Source organism: Cucurbita pepo, chromosome 3 (genome assembly GCF_057944985.1).
Source record: "Cucurbita pepo subsp. pepo isolate OVF chromosome 3, ASM5794498v1, whole genome shotgun sequence".
NCBI classification, from domain to species: Eukaryota; Viridiplantae; Streptophyta; class Magnoliopsida; order Cucurbitales; family Cucurbitaceae; genus Cucurbita; species Cucurbita pepo.
The window spans coordinates 16,970,259-16,995,486 of record NC_141800.1 but is presented as its reverse complement, the minus strand read 5'-3'; the positions used below and the strand labels follow the sequence as shown (position 1 = coordinate 16,995,486).

General features: G+C 36.2%; 5 protein-coding genes across 6 annotated transcripts; 1 reads left to right on the top strand and 4 right to left on the bottom strand.

The window, feature by feature from the left end:
- Nucleotides 1–84: 84 nt before the first annotated feature.
- LOC111790085 (nuclear transport factor 2) lies at nucleotides 85–3,378 on the bottom strand. Its single transcript, XM_087122243.1, has 10 exons — nucleotides 3,268–3,378; nucleotides 2,947–3,003; nucleotides 2,731–2,865; nucleotides 2,209–2,515; nucleotides 1,562–1,821; nucleotides 1,266–1,461; nucleotides 1,059–1,180; nucleotides 910–975; nucleotides 738–819; nucleotides 85–475 (listed from the first exon to the last, which is right to left on the bottom strand). Exons 1-10 carry the CDS (start codon nucleotides 3,370–3,372, stop codon nucleotides 264–266), a joined length of 1,542 nt encoding a protein of 513 aa, XP_086978369.1. The 5' UTR covers nucleotides 3,373–3,378; the 3' UTR covers nucleotides 85–263.
- A 1,551-nt stretch (nucleotides 3,379–4,929) lies between these two features.
- LOC147793308 (28 kDa ribonucleoprotein, chloroplastic-like) lies at nucleotides 4,930–7,365 on the bottom strand. 2 transcript variants are annotated; one of them, XM_087122244.1, is made up of 4 exons: nucleotides 6,955–7,365; nucleotides 5,713–5,814; nucleotides 5,315–5,587; nucleotides 4,930–5,215 (listed from the first exon to the last, which is right to left on the bottom strand). In XM_087122244.1, the coding sequence occupies exons 1-4, from the start codon at nucleotides 7,348–7,350 to the stop codon at nucleotides 5,144–5,146; spliced, it is 843 nt and encodes a 280-aa protein (XP_086978370.1). In that variant the 5' UTR covers nucleotides 7,351–7,365; the 3' UTR covers nucleotides 4,930–5,143. The 2 variants fall into 2 exon arrangements, with proteins under 2 accessions (XP_086978370.1, XP_086978371.1); XM_087122245.1 differs by lacking the exon at nucleotides 5,713–5,814.
- Nucleotides 7,366–8,789: 1,424 nt separating this feature from the next.
- Nucleotides 8,790–10,583, bottom strand: LOC111790521 (plasmodesmata-located protein 2). The gene is made up of 3 exons (XM_023671439.2): nucleotides 9,307–10,583; nucleotides 9,101–9,205; nucleotides 8,790–9,002 (listed from the first exon to the last, which is right to left on the bottom strand). Exons 1-3 carry the CDS (start codon nucleotides 10,103–10,105, stop codon nucleotides 8,995–8,997), a joined length of 912 nt encoding a protein of 303 aa, XP_023527207.2. The 5' UTR covers nucleotides 10,106–10,583; the 3' UTR covers nucleotides 8,790–8,994.
- Nucleotides 10,584–11,494: 911 nt separating this feature from the next.
- On the top strand, nucleotides 11,495–14,061 carry LOC111790520 (uncharacterized). Its single transcript, XM_023671438.2, has 8 exons — nucleotides 11,495–11,684; nucleotides 12,024–12,478; nucleotides 12,563–12,635; nucleotides 12,755–12,835; nucleotides 12,931–12,994; nucleotides 13,412–13,499; nucleotides 13,594–13,678; nucleotides 13,837–14,061. Exons 1-8 carry the CDS (start codon nucleotides 11,577–11,579, stop codon nucleotides 13,873–13,875), a joined length of 993 nt encoding a protein of 330 aa, XP_023527206.2. The 5' UTR covers nucleotides 11,495–11,576; the 3' UTR covers nucleotides 13,876–14,061.
- Nucleotides 14,062–14,146: 85 nt separating this feature from the next.
- Nucleotides 14,147–21,702, bottom strand: LOC111790519 (pre-mRNA-processing factor 19). Its single transcript, XM_023671437.2, has 18 exons — nucleotides 21,541–21,702; nucleotides 21,361–21,446; nucleotides 20,310–20,381; nucleotides 19,964–20,020; nucleotides 19,125–19,211; nucleotides 18,661–18,805; nucleotides 18,458–18,579; nucleotides 18,187–18,303; nucleotides 17,441–17,536; nucleotides 17,291–17,350; nucleotides 16,757–16,831; nucleotides 16,427–16,531; nucleotides 15,553–15,669; nucleotides 15,393–15,470; nucleotides 15,222–15,318; nucleotides 15,018–15,069; nucleotides 14,814–14,884; nucleotides 14,147–14,636 (listed from the first exon to the last, which is right to left on the bottom strand). The coding sequence occupies exons 1-18, from the start codon at nucleotides 21,551–21,553 to the stop codon at nucleotides 14,521–14,523; spliced, it is 1,566 nt and encodes a 521-aa protein (XP_023527205.1). The 5' UTR covers nucleotides 21,554–21,702; the 3' UTR covers nucleotides 14,147–14,520.
- Between the last annotated feature and the right edge of the window lie 3,526 nt (nucleotides 21,703–25,228).

The following is a 25,228-nucleotide window of genomic DNA, read 5'->3' as shown; positions in this document are numbered from 1 at the left end:
TTTGTTGGTGAATGAGGCAAATTTTGATTATATCTCTAAAATAATGAATATTAATTAAGCAGAGCACAGGCGAAAAACAGAGAGTTTCATGAAATGTTGTTGAATCAAGAAACTCAATGAAAAAAATAATGAAATCCATATTCCCACAGACAAATAGCTTTAAACTGACTCAAATTATTCTTCAAAGTAAGGTGAGTGTGCCTCTGCTGAGATGATGATGATGATAATGCTAGAGAACCAAAACTTTAGCTTTGCTAAACGAGCTATGACGACTCCGATGGACTTTCTCCGTTTCTTGATACTTGATGGGTTAGGTTCTCTTTCTGCTGTCGAGTAGTCGGTCGATAAAAGCCATTGCCCCTCGGTCTGATGTACTCACGCTCGCTTCCATCTCGAACTCCCATACTGTAACTCCGAGAGCTATAATGCCCTCTAGAAGACTCGGTGTGGTAGCTCCCTCTTCCTCTACCCCTTCCTGATCACAGTTCAACATTCGGGTGGAATTCAGAACTAAAACTCGAAAAAGATCATGTCGTTCTTGCTTAAATCAAGAATCTATGCTACCACCAGATAGACAAAAGGCCAGCATTGCTAATCAAATTAGTTTCAAAGGATTTCAGCAAAGCCGTTCATATGGTTTATCATATCAGAATATCAGTGGATGCATGTACTTTGAATTGGAAGATATGTCTATCAACATCAAAATTCTGAAGAACACAATGTGCAAGGATGCTTACTTCCTCCTCGGTATGGGATGTTGCTGTTCGCTCTCCGCTCCTCGATGTATACTTGACGCCCAGCAACCTGGGCAGTACCCGCCTGGAAAGGGAAAAAACGAACTATTAATCAGAATCGCAAACAGAATACATTCGTCTTTCGATGGGATTATAAATTTGGTCAACATAGCACCTTGATTGCATTTTGGACCCCAGTCATGTCTTCAAATTCGACGAAGGCGTAGCAGTAACCAACATCCTGAAAGTCGAAAGATAGTTAAACAATCACATAATTTAAGACAGGATCAAGAAATATACTGAAATGATAAGAACATTGCAGACCTTGCGACTCCTAATAACCACACCATCAGAACTGAGTTTGCCAAAATGCTTGAATTCCTCCTCAACTTCTGAAGCAGACACAGTTGATGGCAAGTTTCTTACATAAACAGACTTTATTTCACCTTCAAGCATCGAACATTAACGAAGGTTATACTTCGTGTATAAATAGCTAAAGATACAAATGATGATCAGCTCAACATGGCTAACCTTCATCATCAGTCGAAGGGAACTCCCCTCCTCCTGTCTGTTCCCTTTCAGAATTATTTTGGGGAGCTGAAGTCAGTTGCTGACTGGTGGGAGCTGGAGTGTAGTTTTGCTCCGAAGCAGGTTGTGTGCCCTTACTAACAGGATACGGAGGTGCAACGGTGGGAGCGGGGGCGTCTTGTCCTTTAGAAACTCTTAGCTAAGAAATTAGAATAAAACAGTCAGTTCGGTTATGTTCGTATTGATGAATACTGTATAAAATTACTCATGGTGAATTGATTATTAATGTGGAATCATACAATTGAAGCATATGTGTGCTTTTGGGGCTCCTCAGCATGTTCTTCAACAGAAACAGGCAAATGATCTTGCAAAACAGTTGAGGTGTTCTGATGCATAGAATTTACTTCTGTTGTATTTTCCTCAATAACGTTTTTCGGCTCGGGAACTTGCTGCAGTTGCTGCTCTACAAACTTATGGCTATCCATGTGACCATTTTCTTTGACAACAGGGGCTGTAAACTCTCGCACCTGGACTGGTCCATTGAGTGAGTAATTGGGCACTACAAGAGATAACTTCATTCAGCAAAGAATTACAGGGCAGAGTAGAGTGATCGACACGAAACTTCCAAAATAATAAAAATATAAAACATCAAATTTACAAATCGTAACGGCCCAAGCCCACTGATAGCAAATATTGTTCTCTTAGAGCTAAACGCGTCTGATAAGGAGAGATTTCCACACCCTTATAAAGAATGTTTCGTTTTCCCCTCCCCAACCGATGTGGGATCTCACACAAATAAAAGTCGAGATAAAATCAACTCCACGGGAAACTCCAAGCCAGAACAAAAATCAAAAGGTAATCCAAAAGATCAAATTTTATAAAAATAAGACACTTCAACAGTATTAACAACAGCAATGATTGTGTTCTATAATTCAATACATCAAACCTGTCTCTGGAACTGCGGCAGGAACATTTAAGGTGGGATCCAGATTGGTCTGACTTAATAAGACTGCTGGATAATGGTGCACTGGCTCCTCATCAACAAAGTGAAAGATATCATTCAAAACAAAGTAGCCTTTCTCCTGAGGTGCAAGAAAAAAAGTTTGCACAAATTTTCTCACTCGATTGAAATTCTTCATTTGAACAGAACCAGAAACCATCACAAGAACACCACCATTCCATGATTCAAGTGAATGTGCTGTCTTGATCTCAATCCCAGTATAACTAAGTGACATAACAAGAGCGTGTATTTGCTGCAGTTCAAACAGCAAAGATGAACTAAATGAATCATAAGAAGATAGCAAGAACAAGAAGAAATGTGCCATCAAATCTACCAAATGAAGCATTATCAAACACAATTCAACAGAATATCGATGAAAAAAACAACAGCCATAAGCCACCACAATTCAACAGTAACATTCGTAAAAGATTGTAGCATGAAAAAGGAGAAGAACAAAGAGAAAAATACGAGCATTGCAGTGGCGGTCTCTCTGAAATTGCCATCAATACGAAGCATAGTACTGGCATCAGAATAGAACTGATGAACAAAGTCGGGTTGCTGCTGAAGAACCTGATAGTACTGCCCAACAAAGTAGGTTCCCACCTAAAGCAACAAAATCCCACATCAAATTCCTGCAAGGAAACAAGACCCAAATGCCCAAACAAGAAGAAAACGAAGAAAAACCTGAGCAGCAGTGACCGGAATGTGAAAGGGCGTCCCCATTATCGAAACCCTTAAACCCTAAAGATCGAGAACAAAGAAGAACAGGTCCCACAATCAAAATCTTAGATCTACAATGCTCCAACGAAAAATTAAAACAAAACCCATTTCAGATTCATTCTCATCTATGAACCCAATAGCCTATACTAAGATTTAGAGAGAGGGAGAGAGAGAGAAAGAGCCGTAAGATACTCAGGGAGGTTGTAGAGAGAGAGAGAGCAAAAGGGTTTAAGAGATAAAGCAGGAGAGAGAGAGAGAGAAAGAAAGAACTAGGGAAAAATTTACGAAGGGAATAATCTTCTTCTCCGCCACTGATTTTTGGGTTTTTTTCTGATTTGGGTTTGAAGGTGTTTGCCTCTTCCTGCCAGCCGCTGATGAAATTGGATCCATATTTCTTTCCATTCCGCTGCATTTATTTTCTAATCAATTACGTAATTAAATCAAATGGCAAACACTTTTCCCAAAAAAAAAAAAAAATAATAATAATAATAATAATAATAAACCATTAATTATTATTATTATTTATTTTGCCAAAATGTCTATTTCTTTGACTTTTTCTCTCTCTTTCCAAAGTCAACATATGACGTCATTTTAATAAAACAACATTTTAATGAAACTACATATACAAAAAAAAACTACCGAAATTATATTTATTTGAAATTGTTGAAAATTATATTATTTTTAATAATTTTTTTTTAAAAAATGTCAAATATTATAAAAAAAAAATAACATGAGCCAACACACTTTAAAGTGCAAAGTGCAGCAGCCGCCATTTCGGTGGATTTAAGCAGCGTTGCTCAGCCTCAAAAGCACATAAATGGATAATAATTTTGCCCATAAAGAGAACGGCACGTTGCTAACCTTGTCTGCCGACACAATTTGCACCATGCTTTTGTGCCTATATGGCGATTCTCGAGCCTTGGGAGACATGGGGCAGCGCAATCTAGTGCTTATGTTACTAATTCTTACGCTCATCAGGGTCTCCTTCTGCCCTGCAAACCAGACTTTTGATTTTCTCCCTTTTGAGGTGAGAAGTCCCTTTAAGATTGGGTTTGTTTGGTGGGGTGCACACCAAGTGTTTGTAGAAAGTCCCCAAAGATTTTTTTTTTTCGATTTGGAGTGTGTGGGCTAGTTTTTCTGCTTTGTGATCGGTTTCAAACGTAATCAGATTGCTAGTTATATAAACAACAAACTCGTCTCAAGACTCCATCGAATATCCTCTTGATTACGTTCATTACAGCTGAATGTTTCGTGCTAAGAAACTCTCTGAGTAGTCTAGGCATTTCCTCATCTACACCATTCAAATACCTCAAATGAGAAGCTACAATTACATTTTTCTTGATGTAAGTATCATCTGCCACCCCAAAAAGGATGAAAACACAAATATTTGTTCCTAAAACACGCAGGTGACATTGTTATTTACTTTCATCTTTGGTTATATATCACATGGATATCAAGCAATGCTAGAACGATCATATTGATTATGGAAGTATTGTGAAATCTTCCTACATTGTTAACATTCATTGAATGGATCCATCAACCAAGTTGTTGCAATTCAATCATATGACTAGTCTCTTGTGGCTACTATATATTGTTTAAATGCACTCTTAAATTGTGATCTGCTCCCCTAAATTCATAGACTTCTTTGTATCGTTCAATCCGCAAGTTACAGCCAATGAATTGTACTACATGGAATTTCGATTTCTCGAAATCCTGACATTCAAAATGTAATCAACATGAGAAATGAATTAGGAATACTAGGTCCATTCTTCACTCTTATTTTGGTGCTTGTAATCTTAGGAGGGGTTCGGGCTTTTAGTATAATTGGGTTAGGGAAACTGGAAACTTCCATCAAATGATTCTCTCAGTGTCTTGTAAGGTATAGGACTGAGTTATGACTAAATGAACAAAATGAACAAACAAGAAAGAAACTTCAGTCACTCGAGCTGCAAGAGCAAGGTAGAAATTCTTTCCTCTTTCCTTTTCAGTCATGATACAATCATTTATGAATTTCAGTGTTGTGACCATCAGTTTGAATCAGGACTGATATGATATCTATCTACCACAAGAATGAAGAGATGGGGTACATACAAAAAGAAAGAAGAGACAAGATTCCGTCACTCCAGGTTTGTCCAGTCATTGTATGCTAACATGCAATAAATCAGTTCAACATTTGCCCTTGTGCTTGTGATCCTTCAGCCAAGCTTACACTTAATACCCTGCCTTCAAATACCTATGAAGTCCAAACAACAGACAATTGAACTACATGATATTGTATGATATAATAATAATGTGAACGAAAAGATACAGGAGAACCAAGGCAGACTCATACCGCATCATTAAGAGCGACAAGAGCTGTCTCCATCTCTGATTTTGTTGAGTAAGAAACAAAGCCATAACCACGTGACCTTCCGGTCTCCCCGTTATAGATGACCCTTGCTCCTACCACATTTCCATATTCTTGAAATGCTTGTGTCAAACTTTCTGATGTTACTGACCAAGCTAAGTTTCGAACAAAGAGTTTATACTCAGTTTCTGGAAACAAATGTTCCTTGGGCTTAGGTTTGTCTGAGAAATTAACCCTCAAAATTCTGCCCATATAAGTCTGATTATACAAGTGATACTCATAGTTAGCATCAGAGTCCAATAGTTCCTGAACTTAAAACTATCTAAGGATAGATATAGCCACATAAAGGAGAGAACGAAAGTGTGTGAGGGAGAGATTCTCACAGCTCCATTCAGATTTTCAATGACTTTATTGCAATCTTCAATACTGTTCATGGTTACAAATGCGAATCCTCTACTTTTTCCAGTATCCCTGTCATATAGAACCTTATACCACTTGAATTGATTAGAGACTCTTACGAAACATGAGATTTAATATGAAAATATGCTCTGGAGAAGTAGTTCAAAGTAAAGATTGAATGAAAACAGTAGAGAAGTCTGTCTTAAGGATTAGACAAATGAAATTGCTACATTGGATCTTTTCTTAAAGCGCCACAGGAGTCTCTGAGTTTAATATATCAGATCTTCCTTTTACAGGGATGTCCTTTTTTTTTTACTTTTTATTAAGATCGAGCCACGGTGAAAACAGTAAAGGCCTCCACCAGAGAGCCTTAACATTTTTTCAGCACCACACAAACAGCATCTTGAAATTTCTCAACTAGGACGGATGAGGAGCTACAGAGTTCCTTCGAACTCGAGCCATCATTGCAAGGATGGAAGTAGATACCCTGTGTTATGACTTCAATAATTAAGGTTAATAGGTTTTCTTTCTAATATCTACTAATGTCAAAACCAACGTAGGCATGGAACAATAGCCCAACTTTACTGCATTTGGTTGTTCAAAAAGCTTGTAGACTACTAATCTTAGATGGACGACCACCATGATTTGAATCCATTCCTTCAAAGTCTTTTTCCTTTTCACTTGTTCTTAATGATCACTAGATAACTCTGATGGTGGTTAATTAATGAAGGTAAAGAAAGGTCAGCAGCTATTTATGAAAACATCCCCACAAATTTGTACAAACAGAGAGCACGTTCTTCAAATGTATAATATATTGGATATCATCTTGGCACGATAGCACCGTAGTAACATGATCATGCTCTTCTATAATGGTCAGTTTCCATAAACCCACTTGTTGAATGTCTCATGGTGTTTTTGCAGCTTGGTAGAACAGAGAATAGCTCATTGGATCAATGTGTAGATGCCACCAAAAACCGGACCTACATGCCCCTAAACAGGCTAGTGGATGTTCTGTGGATGTTTGAACTAATTATAGGCATCTCAATTTTCATTCTACCATATGATTTGAGGTAATTACTTCAAAAATATCTAGATTTGTGGTTTAGATTTATAGTCATGAGCTTGAATTCCAAAGCAAAGCTTTCATGTCATGCCATTAATGAAAGTGAAATCATGTATGAGAATTCCATGTAGAAACTAATCAGTGAACTTTGCAGGCAATGTACCTCAATAAGCTCGGCGACCCCATAATCCTGAACGATAGCGGCAAGCTGGGGACTATCAACACTATAAGGCAAATTCCCAAAATACAGCTTAGTACTCCCGGACTCCACTGGAGAACCACCATCCACCGCCTCCCCTCCTCCCTTCTCCGCACCCTCTTCAACCCCCACCGTCAAAGCCGCCTCTCCTTGCACAGAGGTGGCCGAGATGACCGTAGCCAGCCGCCACCTCTCTGAGAAAGCTCTAAGCGGAGCCGATTTAACGGCCAGAGGGCGGGGCAATAAGGGCAACACTTGGGTAGATGGGGTTGCAAGGGGAGAATCGGAGAGCCAGGGATTGGACCGTGAACCCCTTATGGGAGTGGTGAAGAAGGAGACTCCGGTAGCGGCGGCGGGCATGGTAATGGAATTGGATAGGGAGGAGATGGGTAGCAGCGGTGGAGAGTTGAAAAATGAAACTTTTTTCACCGACTCAAGTAAATTGATGTAGAGTGCCACGGAGTAGTCCATGCAGACGTGGCAGCTTGCTGGCCAATGGTGAGAGATAATGTTTAATCAATTTTTATTACCATTCTTTTATTGTAAATAAAATAATGTTTAGCTTAATAAATATTGAGTTCAAAAATATTAAATTTTGTAATTTATATTTATTTCAGTATTTTTTAAAACTAGAGAAAATAGGAAATTTGCAATATTGGACAAACATACATATTTATATACCATTTACATGCACATTATTTTATTTGTTTGAATATTCTTAGTTATTAAAAAAAGACTTTCAATTGGCTAAATTATAAGAAAATATCCCGAAAGTTAAAACAATAAAATTTATGTTCCACGAGCAACTTAGGGACACTTCCTCTTAATAACTTAGACTCTAAACCGATGAATCAAATAGAATTAAATCTTCACGAAACAATGCTTCTCGACACTATATAGAGGAGGATTCAAACTTCAGGATTCGGTTTGTAAGAAGAGACACACGTGCTGTAATCAGCAAACTATACTCTCGTATTAGCTCGATAAGCCGTGTGACGATATAGTTTAGTTCGACCCTTGTTAACTTTCTCATGCATACGTCGTGCCAAAGCTTTATCTAGCCTTTGAAATCGTCACGGGTGAGGAAAAAGAGAAGAATTGAACATGATATATTTTTTAATGGGTAGTGCATTGCTGTCATGCAATAATAGGTTGGAGCGTTGATGAAGGAATGATGGGAAGTCTAAGTTGGAGAAAAGGCCTAAAGAAAGGGATACCCATTGTATTGCCAATCTGTCATCCCCCAAACGCCACATGATATGTCCTTCCACTTCATTTCTCAACACTTACCAACTTTAATTTTAATTATTCAAAACCGAAGTCTTAGCCTATCTCTCGATATAGGAAGGGCATTTTCCTTGCTTGGTAGCGTCTTTCTCAATTTTATAGCGAACCCATTTACGTAATGAGTCCTCTATAGCCCTTCCTCCTTCGCTGTCAAAACTCTCCTCTCCAATCATGAGTGAATATGATATCTCGAGAAGTGCCCTGTTATCGGATACGAAGATACAAACTATATAATCTCGAAGTTTTTCGCACCCTCTTCTTAATATGGTCCAAATATTTCAATTCTATTTACGCTATTAAAAAATAACTATGCTATGATACTTTGTGTCTTACTCTTCGAGCTATGCTCCGAGTAACACATCGAGAAATGGAAACGATTTGATTATTCAATTTATTAGTGTCGTTGTCAAATCCAACTAAAAAAGTGTTCGAATCCATACGTCGGGGAGATCGAGATGGCGCAACTTTGCAAAAAGCATAAAAAAGTAGTGAGAAAACAGACAAGTTATGAATGGATTACCAACATTCTTGTTCTTCACTTGTGTAAAAATTATTTCAATTTGATACATCATTCATTCATTCATTCCCTTCTCAATATAAATAAAAACCCTATTGACCATCAAAAAATGACATCTCCTTTTCAGAAAAAGACATTCTGTTCATAAGAAAAAAGAATAGTTTTTGCATCTTTGAAGATCCAATCCTCCTCTGCTTCTTTCAATAATCTGCACACAAAAAGATAATTCCAAATCTCAAAACTCAGACCAATTCAAACAGGAAATTTAAAAAAAACAATCTGAAAAGTGTTTGTTTCTCTACTTACCATCATGTTTCTTCATTAATCCTCTTGCAAAAAGCAAGCAAATGATCACAAATGCCACTCCTGCTGTTGATCCAAGAATGATAGCCACTGTTCTCCCTATATTTCCTGTTGTTTCACTTTCAAATATTAGATAAACTCAGAATCTCAGCTTTGATTTGTGTGTTCTTACTGTAAAAAATGGAATCTACAAGGCTTTGGTGCTTTACCTGATGAGGAGGAAGAAGAAGATGAAGATAATGGTGATGATCTTGTGGGTACACCATTTGGGTAGTAACTGTAACTTATAAAGCATCTATGGAGATAAAGCTGGCCTGAAATTGAGCTCCCACATTCAACTTGAGCTCTTTGGACAGCGTTTTTAACACATTCACCACAATCTGAATCCCCCAAATCGCCTTCACATTGACCCAAAACATAAACAGATTGGTAATTTGTAGTGTAGAATCCATGGCCACTCACCACACCATTCTCCAAAACAGAGAGGGCGGTGTCCCGCCGCTCTTCAAACCCACTTCCAGCAACATTGGTAGACCCACAAGTTTTGAACAGCATTTCGAGCCCTGAAATTTGGGAAAACCCAGAAACCTCATAAAGCAAATAACAGCCATAGAGTTGAACTCTGGCGGCTATGGTTTTGCCACAGAGAGACTCAACGATTTGTGGGATTTTGGTCACACAATTGTAGCAGTCGCCATTGGTGAGGTCGCCTCTGCATTGGAAGAGGCCATTGATGGTGGCTTGGCCACTTCCAGAGCTGGTTTTGTAGAATCTGGCTTTGGTGGATTGTGAAACCAAGGAGCCAAAAAGGGCTGCAAGCGCTTGGGTGTAAACCCCATTTGGATCTGAGAGAGCTTGCTTAGCACAACCCTTGTAGACCAAAGAGGTGTAATCAGAGCCAGATTGTGCAGGTGGGATTAGTGTAAAAATGAAGAACAACACCATAGAGAGAAGAAGAACAAGAACAGAAAAAGGGCTGAAAGAAGAAAACCCCATTTTCATCGCCATTGAAGAATCAAATCATGGAACTGTAAAAACCCTTTGGAATTCGAGGGAAATGGAGGAAATGGCCAAATGGGTGTTGTTCTAAACAGAGAATCGGGGCTGGGAAATGGTCTGCAAGCTTGGATTATACCTCAAAAATGGCGGAAGGGCTCTTGTTTTTCCCTCTTCCTGGTTTGGCTGGATTTGCCTCTCTAGATGTGCAGAGAACGCATCTTTTTCTTCACTCCAAAAAAGAGTACAATTCACATTTGGCACTGAAAAATACTGATATTTTATTCAAATAGTGATTTCTTTTTTTCTTTTTACTAAAATTCCACTTCAAATATTGTTGCTATGTATGAACAAATAATAACAAATTATTGAAACTAACTTTATAACATTGAATGCTTAGAGGAGATGGGCCAGAAAGAGGCTATGAACATAGAAGGAATCTGCTTTGATGAAGAGTGTAACGTTAAGTTTTGACTCTCAAAGTTACTTTCTTTTCAAGAGTCTTAAATGTTATAACTCTTAGAAGAAGCATAATAAATTATGAATGGGTCCAAAAAAAAAAAAAGGTGAATCTCTCTTTGGTAATTTTTTTTTTTTTTTTTTTATGCAAAAGAATTTAAACATCATGCTTTCACTCCTGAAATCATTAAAAGCTTTATTGAAGGAAGAATAATTAAGAGAATGTTCGGTATAATTTTTACTGCTTGACTTAAAAAAAATACATATCAATTTTTGTGATTTTTACTGTTTGCCAGGTCTCGAGGCAGCATAAATCCTCTTTACGAGGGGGACATGGTGACTTCTTTAAGCCTGCCCACCAAAGAATCCAACATCGACAAATTGTGAGGTTTGCAGAGAATACACTAGATATCTCCTAGATTGATTTGTTTGATGGTTTTCTCGGTTTCGAATAGTCTCTTGGAACGTTTGTTCCTTGTAACCAAAATCCTACCTTGCTAGCATTTCTGGACTTTCATGGTCGAATCTACACAAGCCCGAAAAAGAAAGGTCGGCCACTTTAGGTGTTCTTAAATACAAGGGATCCCTCAAATAGAGGTTTTACCGGAGTACATTGACGTCGGAGGAGTCTTTAGGTAGGGATAATGGTGAAGGTCTCTTATTGTGAAAGAACGAAAGAAGGGGCAACACGTAATTATGGTTGAATTGGACTGCTTCTAAATTTTAGCTAACTTAGTTTTTTTTTCCCTTTTCTTTTTCTGTTTTAAAAAAAAGGAAAAAATCGCTTTTCTGTTCACACTCAGTTTCTTTTTCTTATTTTATTTAATTTAATTTTTTTATATTTACCTTCACATTTATCACTCTACCGCCGTTCTTTCCAATTTCTCTCCGCCGACACCTCTGCTTCTTCTCTTCCGATCTCTGTTCCCAAAGTGGATTCGAAAATTGAAGCTAAAGGTAGCAGATCCCTCGACGGAACACTAATCTCTCTCTTTCTCTCTCTCTTCTTTCATCACTCTCACCCATGTTCGCCTTCAAAGAGAAAGTTACGGAGAGCCTTTCCCGTCTTTTAGCCGATTCCCCAGATTCCGCTTCTCATTCCTTAACTTCACTTGACGACGATCCTTCTCCCGTAATATTCTCATTTCCTCTGTTTTAATCTACTTCGCTGATGTACTTTTAGCTTCATGAACTTGCCGCCATTGCCGATCTGTTTGTTATCTTAATGTTGATGGGGTTTTTCCAGATTTGGTTGCCAATGTGTTTTGCCCAATTTTGTTTTGATAGTTCTGTTTTGTTTTTGCGTTGGTACTGATTGAGCTTGACATGTCAAGGGTTGGAGTTTTGGGGTCTATGGGAAACTTTTGGCATTCGATTTAACTTGGTTGTATGGCAATGTGGGGTTGGATTCCATTCTCCTTTCTCTGTATTCTAAGTTGGTTTTTACAATGCTGTTTGTTGCGATGTGTAGGTCAGGTCATTCTCTAAAGGAGGAAAGGCTTTGTCTTCCTACTTTTCCTATATTATCCCATTCGCAGGCTTTGAAGGACCCAAATCAGGCCAACCCCAGAACCATTACAGGCCACAACAGCCTCGCCCTGTGCCATATGATCCTGTCAATTTTGATCCTCTAGAACCTTTGGACGACGAGTATAGCCCAGCTTGTGGAACTAAGGGAACCTCAATTTTTGAGGTAGAAAATAAGGAATGCAGTCGAGACAATGAGGAAGATTTTGATGACTCTTTCTCCGGAAGGAGTACTAATAGTTCTGAAGTATTTGAAGACGTAGCTCGCCGACCTAGTCCGGAGAAGTCTGTGCAAAATTCTTCGGTTGATTCTGTTCTAATGTCCATTGACACCTATGGTTTCCTGGTACAATGTCTTCCTAACATTGTGAAAGGGCGCCAATGGATCTTGCTATATAGGTAACTTATTGGAAATGTTGCTCTATAGGAGATGGTAGGGATGCATTATGACCTTAACTTGAGTTTCTTTCTAATGAAGGGCAGTACATTGAGACATGGCATATCTCTCCGAACGCTCATCCGCAAGAGTAGTGAACTTTCTGGTCCTTGTTTGCTGGTATGTTGATTATATGACTCCTCCATGTCCCAGATTTTAATCTTATCAAAAAGCTAGATCAGTGCAGAACTTCATGTTTGTTCTATAATGGAGTTGTGTTCCCTGTGCTCGCTCTGTAGGTTGTTGGCGATCGACAAGGTGCCGTGTTTGGTGGTCTTCTAGATTCTCCATTGAAGCCTACTGCTAAGAGAAAATATCAAGTTAGTTGAATTCTCGCCCTCTGAGGATGCTAATTTCCACTCCGTGCCTCATTTTCTTTTGTTTTGGTGTTTAAAACATGACTGTAATGTGTTAGGGAACAAATCAAACTTTCGTCTTTACCACCATGTATGGTGAACCACAGCTCTTCAGACCAACTGGTAAGTTGTTTTTTTCCTTCTTAGTTGCAATCTCTTTTACTTTCATACTCTTTGGTTGTGTATCCTTCGCCACCAATATGCTTGACTGTCAGTTTGTTAAGCCCCTATAGTTTCTAGTGAATTTGATCATTTTCGAAAGTCGAAGTTTTGTATTAATCACGACTAATTTTGCAAGAACAAAAGAATAGTGATAGCGTAGGCATATCCTTCTAATGAAATCGATGTGAAGGTTGCCTGTGACTTGTATTATATATGCCCAAAGAAGTTGTATATTTGGATGTAATACCAACAAGATTAACTCCCATGTAACTGATCTGGGAAACAAAGCAATCTCTTGCATTGATAGAAAAGAGTGAAGGAATGAAGGAACTCCTTTCCTCTTCAATTTTTTCTTGACTGATTTGGAAATATGAATAGGAGCGAACCGCTATTTCTACATGTGTATGGATGATTTACTAGCACTTGGTGGTGGCAGTAACTTCGCATTACGTCTGGAAGAAGATCTGTTAGTATTTCTTTCCTAATCTACTACTCCTTTGTCAACTGCAATGTACTACTTCCATCAATGGCCAAATCTTCTGTTTGTTTTTTAAAAAAAGGTTGAATGGAACCAGTGGACCATGTGAGACGTTTGGTAACTCGTGCTTAGCGCACAGCCAGGAGTTTGAGTTGAAGAATGTTGAGGTAAATTCCAATCCTGGAAAGAATTTTATCTACTGTTCATACTTTTATAACCTTGCATTTACGATGTAAACCCGTTTCGTAAGTTGTTTTTTGGTGATAATGTGTCTATGCCTGCATTCCATCTTTTGCTTATGTTTGTGTAATTTGGGTTAATGCAGCTATGGGGTTTTGCTCATGCTTCGCAATATCTTTCATGACAAGGATGGGATGGTTTGCAGTTTGTGTAATGTTTGAGTTATTGGCTATAAACAGTATTTTTCCTTCTCCAATATTCTTTTTTTTTCTTCCATATTTTAATTTCAAATGTCTGTAGTTTTTTACTTTGTAAGAAGCACATTGGTTCTGGAAAATTAATGTCTTACTCTGGCAGTTCCTACATACAATTTCAGTGTAGGATTGGAAGGGAGTCATTATTCTAAGGACATATTTATAACATCTTATGATCATAATCAATTAATAATAATAAGGTGAATAAGAAAGATGAATCTATTAAAGTTTTTCCACTATCAAAATACAACTAAACGGTGAATGAGAAATGTCATCGTATATTAACAGTTATACAGCTACATGCAGTTGAGACAGGCTACATAATCTTTTTACTCTAATTGCATAGAAATCAGAATCAAACCTGATTAGTTCAAACAACACAAAAAATTTGGTGAGAATAATGCGCTCAACTTGTTGATCTGTGGATGTATAACTCTCAACTTTGCTGGAGATCCTTTTAAAGATGCCTCTGCTTCAGACTCCGTTTTTAATACCATGAATCATACCTGTAATCGTGCAAATATAATGGGAAGCTAGCGTTCATCTTTTTCAGAGTTTTCAAATCTGGATGTAACTTATGCTTCCATCGAGCCATCTTCCCCAGGCACACCGAAAATTCGAAGATTTCGATCCATGGACCCAACTGCCAAGTATTTTGCATCTGGACCAAATTTGAGACAAGTTGCTTTACCTGAAATCGAGTAGAACCGGAATTCTCATCAACAGAATTTTTGGACTACTCACAATAATCCGCATGAATCGTAAATGCTTTCTCTGTGCAGTTAGTAAAGTATCTAACCCATTTTATGAATGTGCTATCTTTATAAAATATATACATGTGCGCACATGTGAGAGAAGGATACGGTACCTGTGCCAGACAAATCTGGAATAGTTTTGATACAATTCCATTCAGATTTCACACTAGCAACTTGGTAAACCCTGCGAGTTCAAGCAACCCTCGTTGTTAGACTTTGTAGAAACTACTAAGAACTGAAAATAAGTGATGAATAAATTGAATACTGATTTCTATTAGACGGAAGGTTAGAAACGATTTCAAGGACCAAACGCTTACCTTAAATCTGAGCCAGCAATCGCAAGGTAAGATCCACTATGATCAAATTCCACTGCAGAACCAGAAACAGATGTTCAGTTATTCCCACAAACAAGACATGACTAAACGTAAAACACTATCTTCCTATTTGTAGAACTGACAGAACATATACTATAGAAAGTTGTAAAATGTTACATCAACCAGCACCTACAGAAAGAAACGTACCAGAGTTTGTTGGAGTTTCTGAATCATAAGGTGAAAATGTACGAAAGTTCTTCAATTTTCGAAGATCCCACAGCTTTACTCCATCATGAGCTGCAGTCTGTGCAGTTTAGATTTATATTAGTTTCAATCATGTCTAAGTTAAACCTTTAACTGCATCCAATTAACACATACCGCTAGGAAGTAGCCGTTTTCAGAAAAAGATATTGCAGTTACTGGCCCAACGTGTCCATCAAATCTGGCCACATTTTTCTGTAAGCAAAAGCATTAAAGAAATTAGTGAACAAATTTAGGGATATGGGGATATATCATGCGAGGCTAGAGAATCTCACACCTGACTTTTTACATCCCAAATTTTAACAAGAGCCTCTGACGTGCCTGTTCCAAGGATGAGACCATCAGGATGAAAGGCTGCAGATGTGTAGCCCTCCGTTTCTGAAGCCTCTGTAACCTGCAGAGGATAAGATTGATAAAACTTCTATATATCAATTCCAGCCGAGCTACCAAACAGGTCACAAAAATCTAAATGGGCGAACTTTTTTAACTACACCAAAATTTTACATCATCACGTAACTGCAAAACACTAGGCTCCTTGCATTTTCCAAGAAAAGAAACTAGCATGTGCTTAACATGGGAAAGTTCATTTCATGTATTTTTTTCAATACTTCCAAGACACAAGGCTCCTTGCATTTTCCAATGAAATGAGACTACTTCCGGACCCTACAACTATTCAAACTTGTTAAGTTGGTGAAAGGCAAACACAAACTTATTCACAATGTGTGGGGCAGCAGCGCAGCACTTCTCAACCTCAGTAGTTTAATCAATTCGATAACAATATTTTTCTTCGAGTAATCGCTGTTTAGAGAGGGTTAAATGTGGAGCATCAAGTCTGAGGAAAATGTACTTTGACCCTATGACCTACTAACCACTCTTCAATATTGAGGAATTGTTCATGTGATATCAAATCCAAAAACCTTGACCTATCATAACCAATTGACAGTTGTATCATATATTTGGAAATATATCAACCCTTAGTCATCAATCTTTGGAAAACAAAACGTAAAAGGCCGCCTAGCACCTGGAGTGTATACATAACACTGTGGAACATAAAACATGCAGTCAACTAAAAGTATATCACAACGCATTCAAGACCGTCTATCTCAGAGTAAACAAATATACACTAATGAAAAATTGAGCATCTTACTAACCTGGGTCAGGCATAATCCTGAAGCAAGCTCATAAAAACACCATGTGTTATCAAGGGAGGCAGTGACAAAGAAGTTATTGGTAGCATGGACGGTAACCGCTTGGACCTGTAAGATTTTGAAAGTTGACACTCCTTTACCGTACGTTAACGCATGAAATTGAGTCACAAAATCAGAACTGACTTGCTCCTATTATATAATTCTTTGGTTCTATAGATTGTTATCAGATTCTTAGCAATTGAGACAATACAACTTAGCTGAGTTGTTTAACCTAGCTTTCAGCTATAACCAGCAATGATAATCAATAATGGTCATTGAATTAAATCAGCTTACCTCAGCTGTATGATCCTTTAAAATGTGCCTACAATTGTAGTTCCCATCATCAGATTGTTGCCACACACGAACAGTCTGAACAATTAGGAGAAGGCGTTTAATACTATTCTCAAATGCAGTCAGAAAAATAGTTGAGTTTAGATTGGAAAAATATCAAAACAATTCAAATGTTATGGTATGATCATTCCTGTTTTAGTTGAAATAACTACGTTCATGAAGCCAAGGTAAATGAAACCTAAAGCCTAAACTCAGAACCAAAAATTTATAAACCAAAGGAGAAGCAATTCATTTATATGTTTAAATTAATAAACCTAGCACTTAGTACTTCGGTTCTGGGAATTAAAGGACAAGAGCAGTTCATTTCTATTTCAGTAATTAATTTCATTTGGTTAGCCATTGACTACACGCTCAGCCAAAGAAGAAATATGATCTTCAGAAGTTACATGGAAGCCTCAGAAGTCACAAATACAAAGTTTTAAGTATACATTCAAAATAGGAAATATTTTCATCATAACCATAACAAGAAAAACTAACCTTGTCAGCTGAACCAGTCAAGAATAAATCATCTCGGGCCACAAATTTGACACTTGTTACCTAGACAAACAGTGTTCAACATTCCAATTAGCAAAGAATATTAATATTACATAGCTCCAGCACTTGAATGCTACAATCCAGCAAAGAAACCTTCTTTGAATGGCCACTTAGTGTAGATAAAATCTCCCCAGATGATCTGTCAAAAATAACAGCATTTGTGTCCAGCCCTCCAGTCGCAATGACATCCTAAAACCAGGAAAAGAAAATTCCTCGACTGAGAAGTAAATTTGTGCACTATTATTAGCAACAGAAATATTCATTTAGAAAGAAAGTCGACCTGCAATTCACCATCATGTCGACATATAGTCAATATCACATCAAGATAAACAATGTATTGTAGAAGATTTATAAGACGAGGCTGAAGTATTATGCAGAACTCTATAAAATAGCTTACTAGTATTCATGCTTTAGTTCATAATACAACGTTGGATTAATGACATGAATAATAGAAATAAACTCACCTTATAAGTTATTAATGCTTTGGTTTATTTCCAAGGCATTTGGACATGATCGCTAAGCTTAAAACTACATTACTTATTCCACTTAAAATTAAATAGTTGCATTTTTCATCAAAAAGAAGGGGAAAACATGGATGAATCCTTCTAAATATTTGAACTACTATCATTTTATGGCTTAAGGAATGAACCGTGAAACATATGTTTAATACAAAACCACCTCATTCTTTATTCCGAAAAGAGCCCATTGGTCAAATTGAATAAAATGGTTAATCACACACGCAAGTATGATTTCAAAGAATTGTTTTAATGAAGGCCACATAATACTTATACGAGCATATTTATTAGAGTAATATAGGTTGATGCACTTTAAAATGATACCTTCTCATGATGGATGTCAAGAGATATAATGCCTGGTTTGCTTGTTTTATGAAGTGGATGGCTAGAAATCTGGGTGTAACTTTCTAGAGCCTCAACAGGAACCAACGTAGGAGGTATCTGAGATAAAAGAATCAATCAACGAGTTAATACACATTTATCAGGAAACCCTGTCCCTGATATCATAAAACATTCACATCATCCATTCAACGATAACCCTTTTATTTAATAGGAAATAATAAGATTTAAATAATTTTTATTATCATCAAAATACCTGCCGCTTCTTCCTTTGTTGTGATAGAGCAGCATTACAATCTGTGAGCTCAGAGATAACAGTGGCAGATATTCCTCGACGTATCTTCTTGCCATCAGGACCCAATTCTTCATCCTCATTAACTGGAAAAATATAAAAAGAACTCAAATCAGAGCCAGAATATTGATGAAAATCCATGTTCATGGATGATTGAATGGACAAACCTCTTTTCCCATTAACACTGACAGCAGCATTAGATGAAACTGGAGTTGATGACAACGGCATCTGCCTCTCGGCCTGAGCAAGTAATGACCTAGCCTCATCGCGTTCCTTTTTAAGTCTTGCAATCACACGACATGCAGCATCATGCTGGAAGAAAAAATATATATATTAAATCAATAGTTAGACTTATGAAACTCGTCACCTCACCATGACTTCACTACATAGCAAAACATAAATACATTCAATATATGGCTTGCAAAACATTGTTGGATTACAGAAGTCAACCATAAAGTACAAAGATATACAATAGCCCCAAAAAATTCAATTAGCAAAATCGTGCAACAAAAATATACGATATGGTCATGGATGGACCATGGAGCAAAGATTAAAAAAAAAAAAACTGAAAATTTGTGCTTTACACCCTTAGAAATTGGGAATTAATAAAAATAAAATAAAAAAGATATACCTGATACAAGGCGTGACTAAGCTCCTGTCTAGCTGTATGCAGCTGTTGCTCTAACGCAAAATTGGACAGCACTAAAACATCCCATTCCTATCCTTAGAGAAAATTATATTTTTCAGCGTTGATTAAAAAAAAAACACAATATATGTAAATAGCATGATTTAAGAAAAGAAATAAGTAAAATCCATTTTGTGTTAGACCCATATATCTGATAGGAACAACAATGATGAAGCACATCCTCGAACTTAAAACATAAGATAGCTTAAATTTCAACATAGTTTTCATAAAAGGATACAAATTAAACGCTTCATACAATACATGTAAATAGCTTAGCGACCAAAATGTCAACATGAACACCCAACAATGGTCTGACACTTAAGCTTGAAGGATGGTGATTAAGTACCAGTGACTCCCTTGGACGGTGATTAGAGAGGTTTAATAACAACCCCTTGGGTAGGGGCTTAGTCCCCTTTTTTTCTTTTTTGCAATTGCATACTGAAATTGATTCTTACCCTTAAAAAGGGACACGGTAACTAAGGATATAATATGGTAGTCTGATAAAGATAAAAAACTTGAAAATAAACATTATAAACAATCATATACTTCTCATTATATAGAACTCCATGCTTACCCGATAAATTGGGAAAGCATAACTTACTAAAAAATAAATCACATAATAATGTACTGCTATATACATGATAATACAATTGAAGCTAAACAAAACATCCAACGAAGCACATTAATGAAGAAAATTGAATCTTCCAGGAGCACAAGAGCGTCAAAGCTATTGATCAAAAGTACAACTACAGCGATAAAATAGATTACAGAGCATAATTCCATACATTCTGGAACATTCCAAGCATTCCAGGGATGCTAGCAGCTTGCCTGGGCTTGACTATCTGCACAAAAATTAATGAACAAGAGGGAAGTTAAAGAAGGGGGAAAAAAAGAAAAAGAAGAAAATATTCAGATGGAAATGTACTAGGATGTCTCTAGCCTTTAATCCCAGCATTTTTCAACTTCATGAAATAGAGCTAGGTACATAACAGACCACTTGACGTTCTAATTCAGACACTTTCTCCAAATCTATACTAACATGTAACATTGCACACGCGTGTTTTACAGAGAAATGAAGAAGGCCCAAAGAATTTAGAATTTAACTAAACAGAATCAGAGATATTTCCATACCTTTCCAGTTTTAATTGGAACCATGTCATCGATGGAAAGCGGTTCACCAGTAACAGGGCATTTCCCATAGTCCTGGAGATGCAATACAAACAATTTACACTAATCAAACGCAATATTTAGTTTGTTGAAAAATAATTCTAAACATATACAAACAAAAGCAAGAAAAAGTTGCAAAATTTTAAATCAAATCCCTTCGACTAAATCCCATGAAACTCAAGGTAGTATTAGAGTGGAGCAAAGAAAAGCACTAAAAATCATTTATACTGTATGAAATAAAATTATTTGACCAAATCTGAAGATAATACCAGGCAGAGAAGGATTTATTTTACATGGTCAGAGTACGACGTGTAAAATCGCTACCCCTATTTTTTCCCCTGTTACATGTAAAGCGCAAAAACTAAGGCCCCATTTGATAATCATTCGGTTTTTTGTTTTTCGAAATTGTACTTATTTTCTCACAATTTCCACAATGTTTCTAGTTTTCTCTTGGTAAACATTTGAATTTTCACCCAAATTCTAAAAACAGTAACTAACCAGTTTCTATAAACTACATTTTTAAGTTCTCAAAACATGGCTTCAATTTTGAAAATGTACCTAACAAAACAATAACCTATGAAAAATTGGAAAAGTCCTGTTTAACTTCCTTATAGAAAATTTGAAAAGTCAGGTAAGAAACGTACTACAAAAAGATATGGAAGTACGCTTTCCTTTCTGAGACTAAATTTTTGGTCGTCTGACATTATAAGATTTTAAAAAAATCATTGAAGGTGCGGATAAAAAAATCCGACTTGGGAAAAACAAACTGAAATGACTCTAAGTTTCAGAATTCTCAGCTGCGAGAAAACACCTCGATTAAAATATAAAAATCTTTTCAAAAGTAAGGAAAAAAAATGGATAAAGCACCCTTGAACCCCATGATTCCCGAAAATATAACTCCATGAGCCAAATAAAGACCGAAAACCAGATTTCCATTACGCAGAGTGAAGCAAAAACCCTAAAAAGGCATGGAGAAAAGAGTCAAGTGGGAGGGAAAAGAAAAAAGCAAGCATACAGAAATGTGCCTCTCGATTAAACGCTTCTCGAAGAGTAGTCCAGAATTCTTGGAGACAACTGGCTCTTCCGGAATCTCACCGGAAACTGTAGAGCAGCACAAGATACCAGTAACAGAAATCAACACAAAACGAAAGAACAGCAGGAGGAATTACCAGGAATTAGAGACAGGAGAACTTACTGGAGCAGTTCATTTTATCGGAGAGCTAGGGCTTATGAGTGCAGTAGTGGCGGAGCAGGATTTTCAAAGACAGCGGACAGCACTGCTAGCCAGTCAGCAACCAGCAGCGCGAGAGGAAGATGAGCGGGAGAGAGAGATCGGGGGTAAAAAAGAGCGCCTGTTAGCTGATACTAGGGATTTTCAAAGCTTGGCTTATATGGGCCGGACTCCCTTCTGCCTGGCCCATTGGGCTTCTATTATGCGCAGCCCATAAGCAGCCCAATTGGTGACTGAGTCTACTCAGATTTTGTCGATTTATTTTTTTTATAATATATATTTAAGTTTTCATATTACTAAATTAATTATTCACATTTATATTAAATATAGTTTAATTTTTTTTATTTTTCGGAATAGATAGCAAACCGGAACTAAGAACGTAGAGCTATACTAAATTTTGACAAAGGGACTTCTGTCCGTCTCTTCTAGAAATCTTGTTGCTAAGAACGTGCGTGATTATTTTTTGAACCAACCCTTCTCGTAGTTATGTGATTTTTTGAGTAAAATATATATAAAATCTCGATCACAGTCTAAATAGTCATATTTTGTTTCCTTTCGACAAGTCGTGGAATTTAGTCAAGTCTACTTTCACCTTTAATTCCAACTTGCAATCACGTCTCTATCGATGTAGGATACTTTTATGAACTGTTAATGCTTATGCTTTATCTTCATCAGTCACGTACGAAATCGTCTTCAAAAGGTCAGCATCACTCATCCTTTATCATTTATGAACATTGACCCTATTCTACTAGACCTATGTTTTTTAGATAGCTGCATCTATCAAGTTTAATATAAAATCATGATGCATTTTATACTTCATTAATGATGTCGATTCTTCTAATAAATAAACGTCACAACTCTTCACACGTCTTACATATTAAATTATTGAAAATGAACGTATAATATAGTCAATGAATAAAACTATATAATATATAAATTAATTAATAAACGAATGTTCCAAGTTTAAAAAAAAAATAATTTAATTTATTTAAATTGAAGATCCGTGAATATTTAAAATATTAAATTGAGTATATGTAATTTTAATATTGATATGTTTATTTAATAATTTCATATTCTCATTTTTACCTATTTATTTATTTCTTTTAATTATATAGAAAAATTATAACTTTTTAATAATAATGTAGTTCAATCATAGTCGTTAAAAAACAACAAAACACGTTTCTTCAAAATCACGAACAAATCAAACCTAATCTAAGACGATTTTTTCACAATCGAGTATAACACCAGATCACGACTACTAGCCAAAACGAGAAACAAACGGTCTTATCCCAAGTACACGGGCCCAAGTAAATAAGCTTAAGAAGACAAAAGAAGGTTGAATAATGTGGAGTAAAATAGAAAAAGGAGTAGGTAGATGGCCAAAATGGTTTGAAAATAGGATGCATGTGAAGAAGTTAGGTAATGTGGTGCAAAACAACAAAAATTTGCCCTTTTGTCTTTCAACGGCTAGTGGCGTTTTTAATTATTATTTTAATATTATCATTGTAATACCTCGAACCTACCGCTACTAGATATTGTCGGTTTTTAAACGCGTCTTTTATAAAAAAGTTTTCACACATTCATAAAGAATGCTTAGTTCCCTTCTCAAACGAGTCGACGTCCTCGGTGTCACAATCGCACTTTTGATGGCAGCGGATTTGCGATTGTGCGGCACTCACTTTCCAACGACAAGTAAGATAAGCCAATTCGTTCTTGCGTCGCCTACGGCCAAACGACGTATGCTCGAGCCTCTAGCCTCGATTTTAAGAGAAAGTTTTAGAAAACGAAGGCAGAGAGAGATTTTCGAAAGAGAGATTTTTGAAAGAGACGTTATATAAGCAAGCAAGAGATAAATAACAACGGCTCACATGATATAACCTTGGGTAGGGAGAAGTTGACAACTAGTCGTATCCCCCTATAGTACATTCTGAGGCATTTCATGTCTGACAGACCTATACATGATATTTCTGAAACGTCATACTTCCTAGAAATACAAAAGTAAAATACTAGAATATGAAAATACATAAAGGGTTTGGACGAACATGACCGTGACACTCAGCACTCGTTTCTCTCTCCAATTTATGTGGGATCTTACAATCTACCCCTTCGATGTCTAGCGTCTTCACTGACACTCGTTTCTCTCTCTAATCAATTATATCATTTCAGTCCATTTTTTTTTTCAATGGAGGGTGGTTTGGTGGTGGGGCAATTTTTTGAGCAATCTTATATTGAGTGACCTCCGGTGAATTTTCCTACGATATATGTGAGTGAAGAAGACAAATCAAACTAAAATGACTCGTGTTCGTTCGTAGGGATAGTCTTTACTCCTAGAAGCTATGAGTAACTAACATAACTATATCGACGGTGAAGAATTAATGTTAGCTAAAAGAGGATAATGAATGGTGAGACGATGACGATAACATCAAATTGTTGCTCGTCCAACATGGAAGAGAAACGATTATAGAGATTGATTGGGAACGGCATGTCGGTGATAACTTACATGTAGATCTAAGTGAATAAAAAAATAATAATAAAATAAAAAAGTTGAGTAGGCGTTTACTACAAGTAAGCACAATGCAATCATTCAACGAATTTTAATAGATGCATGTGTGACATTTAAATCCACGTCATCTACCAATTAATCTTTTTACTCATTATTTATGACATAAGTAATACCAATTATCTTACGTGGCAAATTATTATTATTATTTTAATTACCTGAAAATCCACGTGGCCTAATTTACTGAATAAAATAAACGAAAGGAGAGTTGTGTATTTTCACATTGTGATTTTGATATCTAACAATTTTAATAATGAAACCAGAGATAAAGAAGGAGATTTTATTGAAAACTTTTTAACGCGCATCATTTTTTCATTATTATTATTATTATTCAAAGTCTACAAATCAATTGAGTAGTAATTTAATTAAAAAGTTCAAACGCATTTAATTCATAAAGTAATCATGTGACCACGAGTCGTTTATATATTTTAAAACAATAATTTAGATATTTTAAGTTATTTAAATATTTTAAAAATAATTAAATACCCTTGTTTAACTAATTAATTAATATTTTTTATTTATTTGAATTTAATTAATTCAAACATGGAAAAGCGACAAAAATTCTAATTTCTATCTAAATATCAAATGAGGAATAATTTTAAAATGACATAATAAAGAATAAAAAGATTCTCAATTATGTTATTATTATGACTTTATTTGATAATTTACTCGATTATAATTTATAAGAGCCTTAAATGGCAAATATTGCATTTTTTAAAAAAATTAATTTTGAAAATATCAAATTATTAAGAAAAAATGCATTAATATTTGTGACGTGATAAAATTAAGATATATTTTTATTTGTTAATTTGTCCAATGAAAAGCCTCCGTACCTTAAGGCTAAACTGACAGACTGTGACTTAACGTAAGCCCAAAAATATAATAATAGTTAATAAAAATATTAAATTATTTCTGAAATTAAAAAATTGAAGAATGTTCGGTGAGAAATTATTTTAATATTTTGCCTTTTACAGTTCAGCGCAGAATAATTGAAACCAGCTATAATAATAAATAAGTAATTCGATTTTTAAATGACAAATTTGCAAATTGAGATATAAAATTTAAAAAATGAAATTATAAATTCGATGTGAA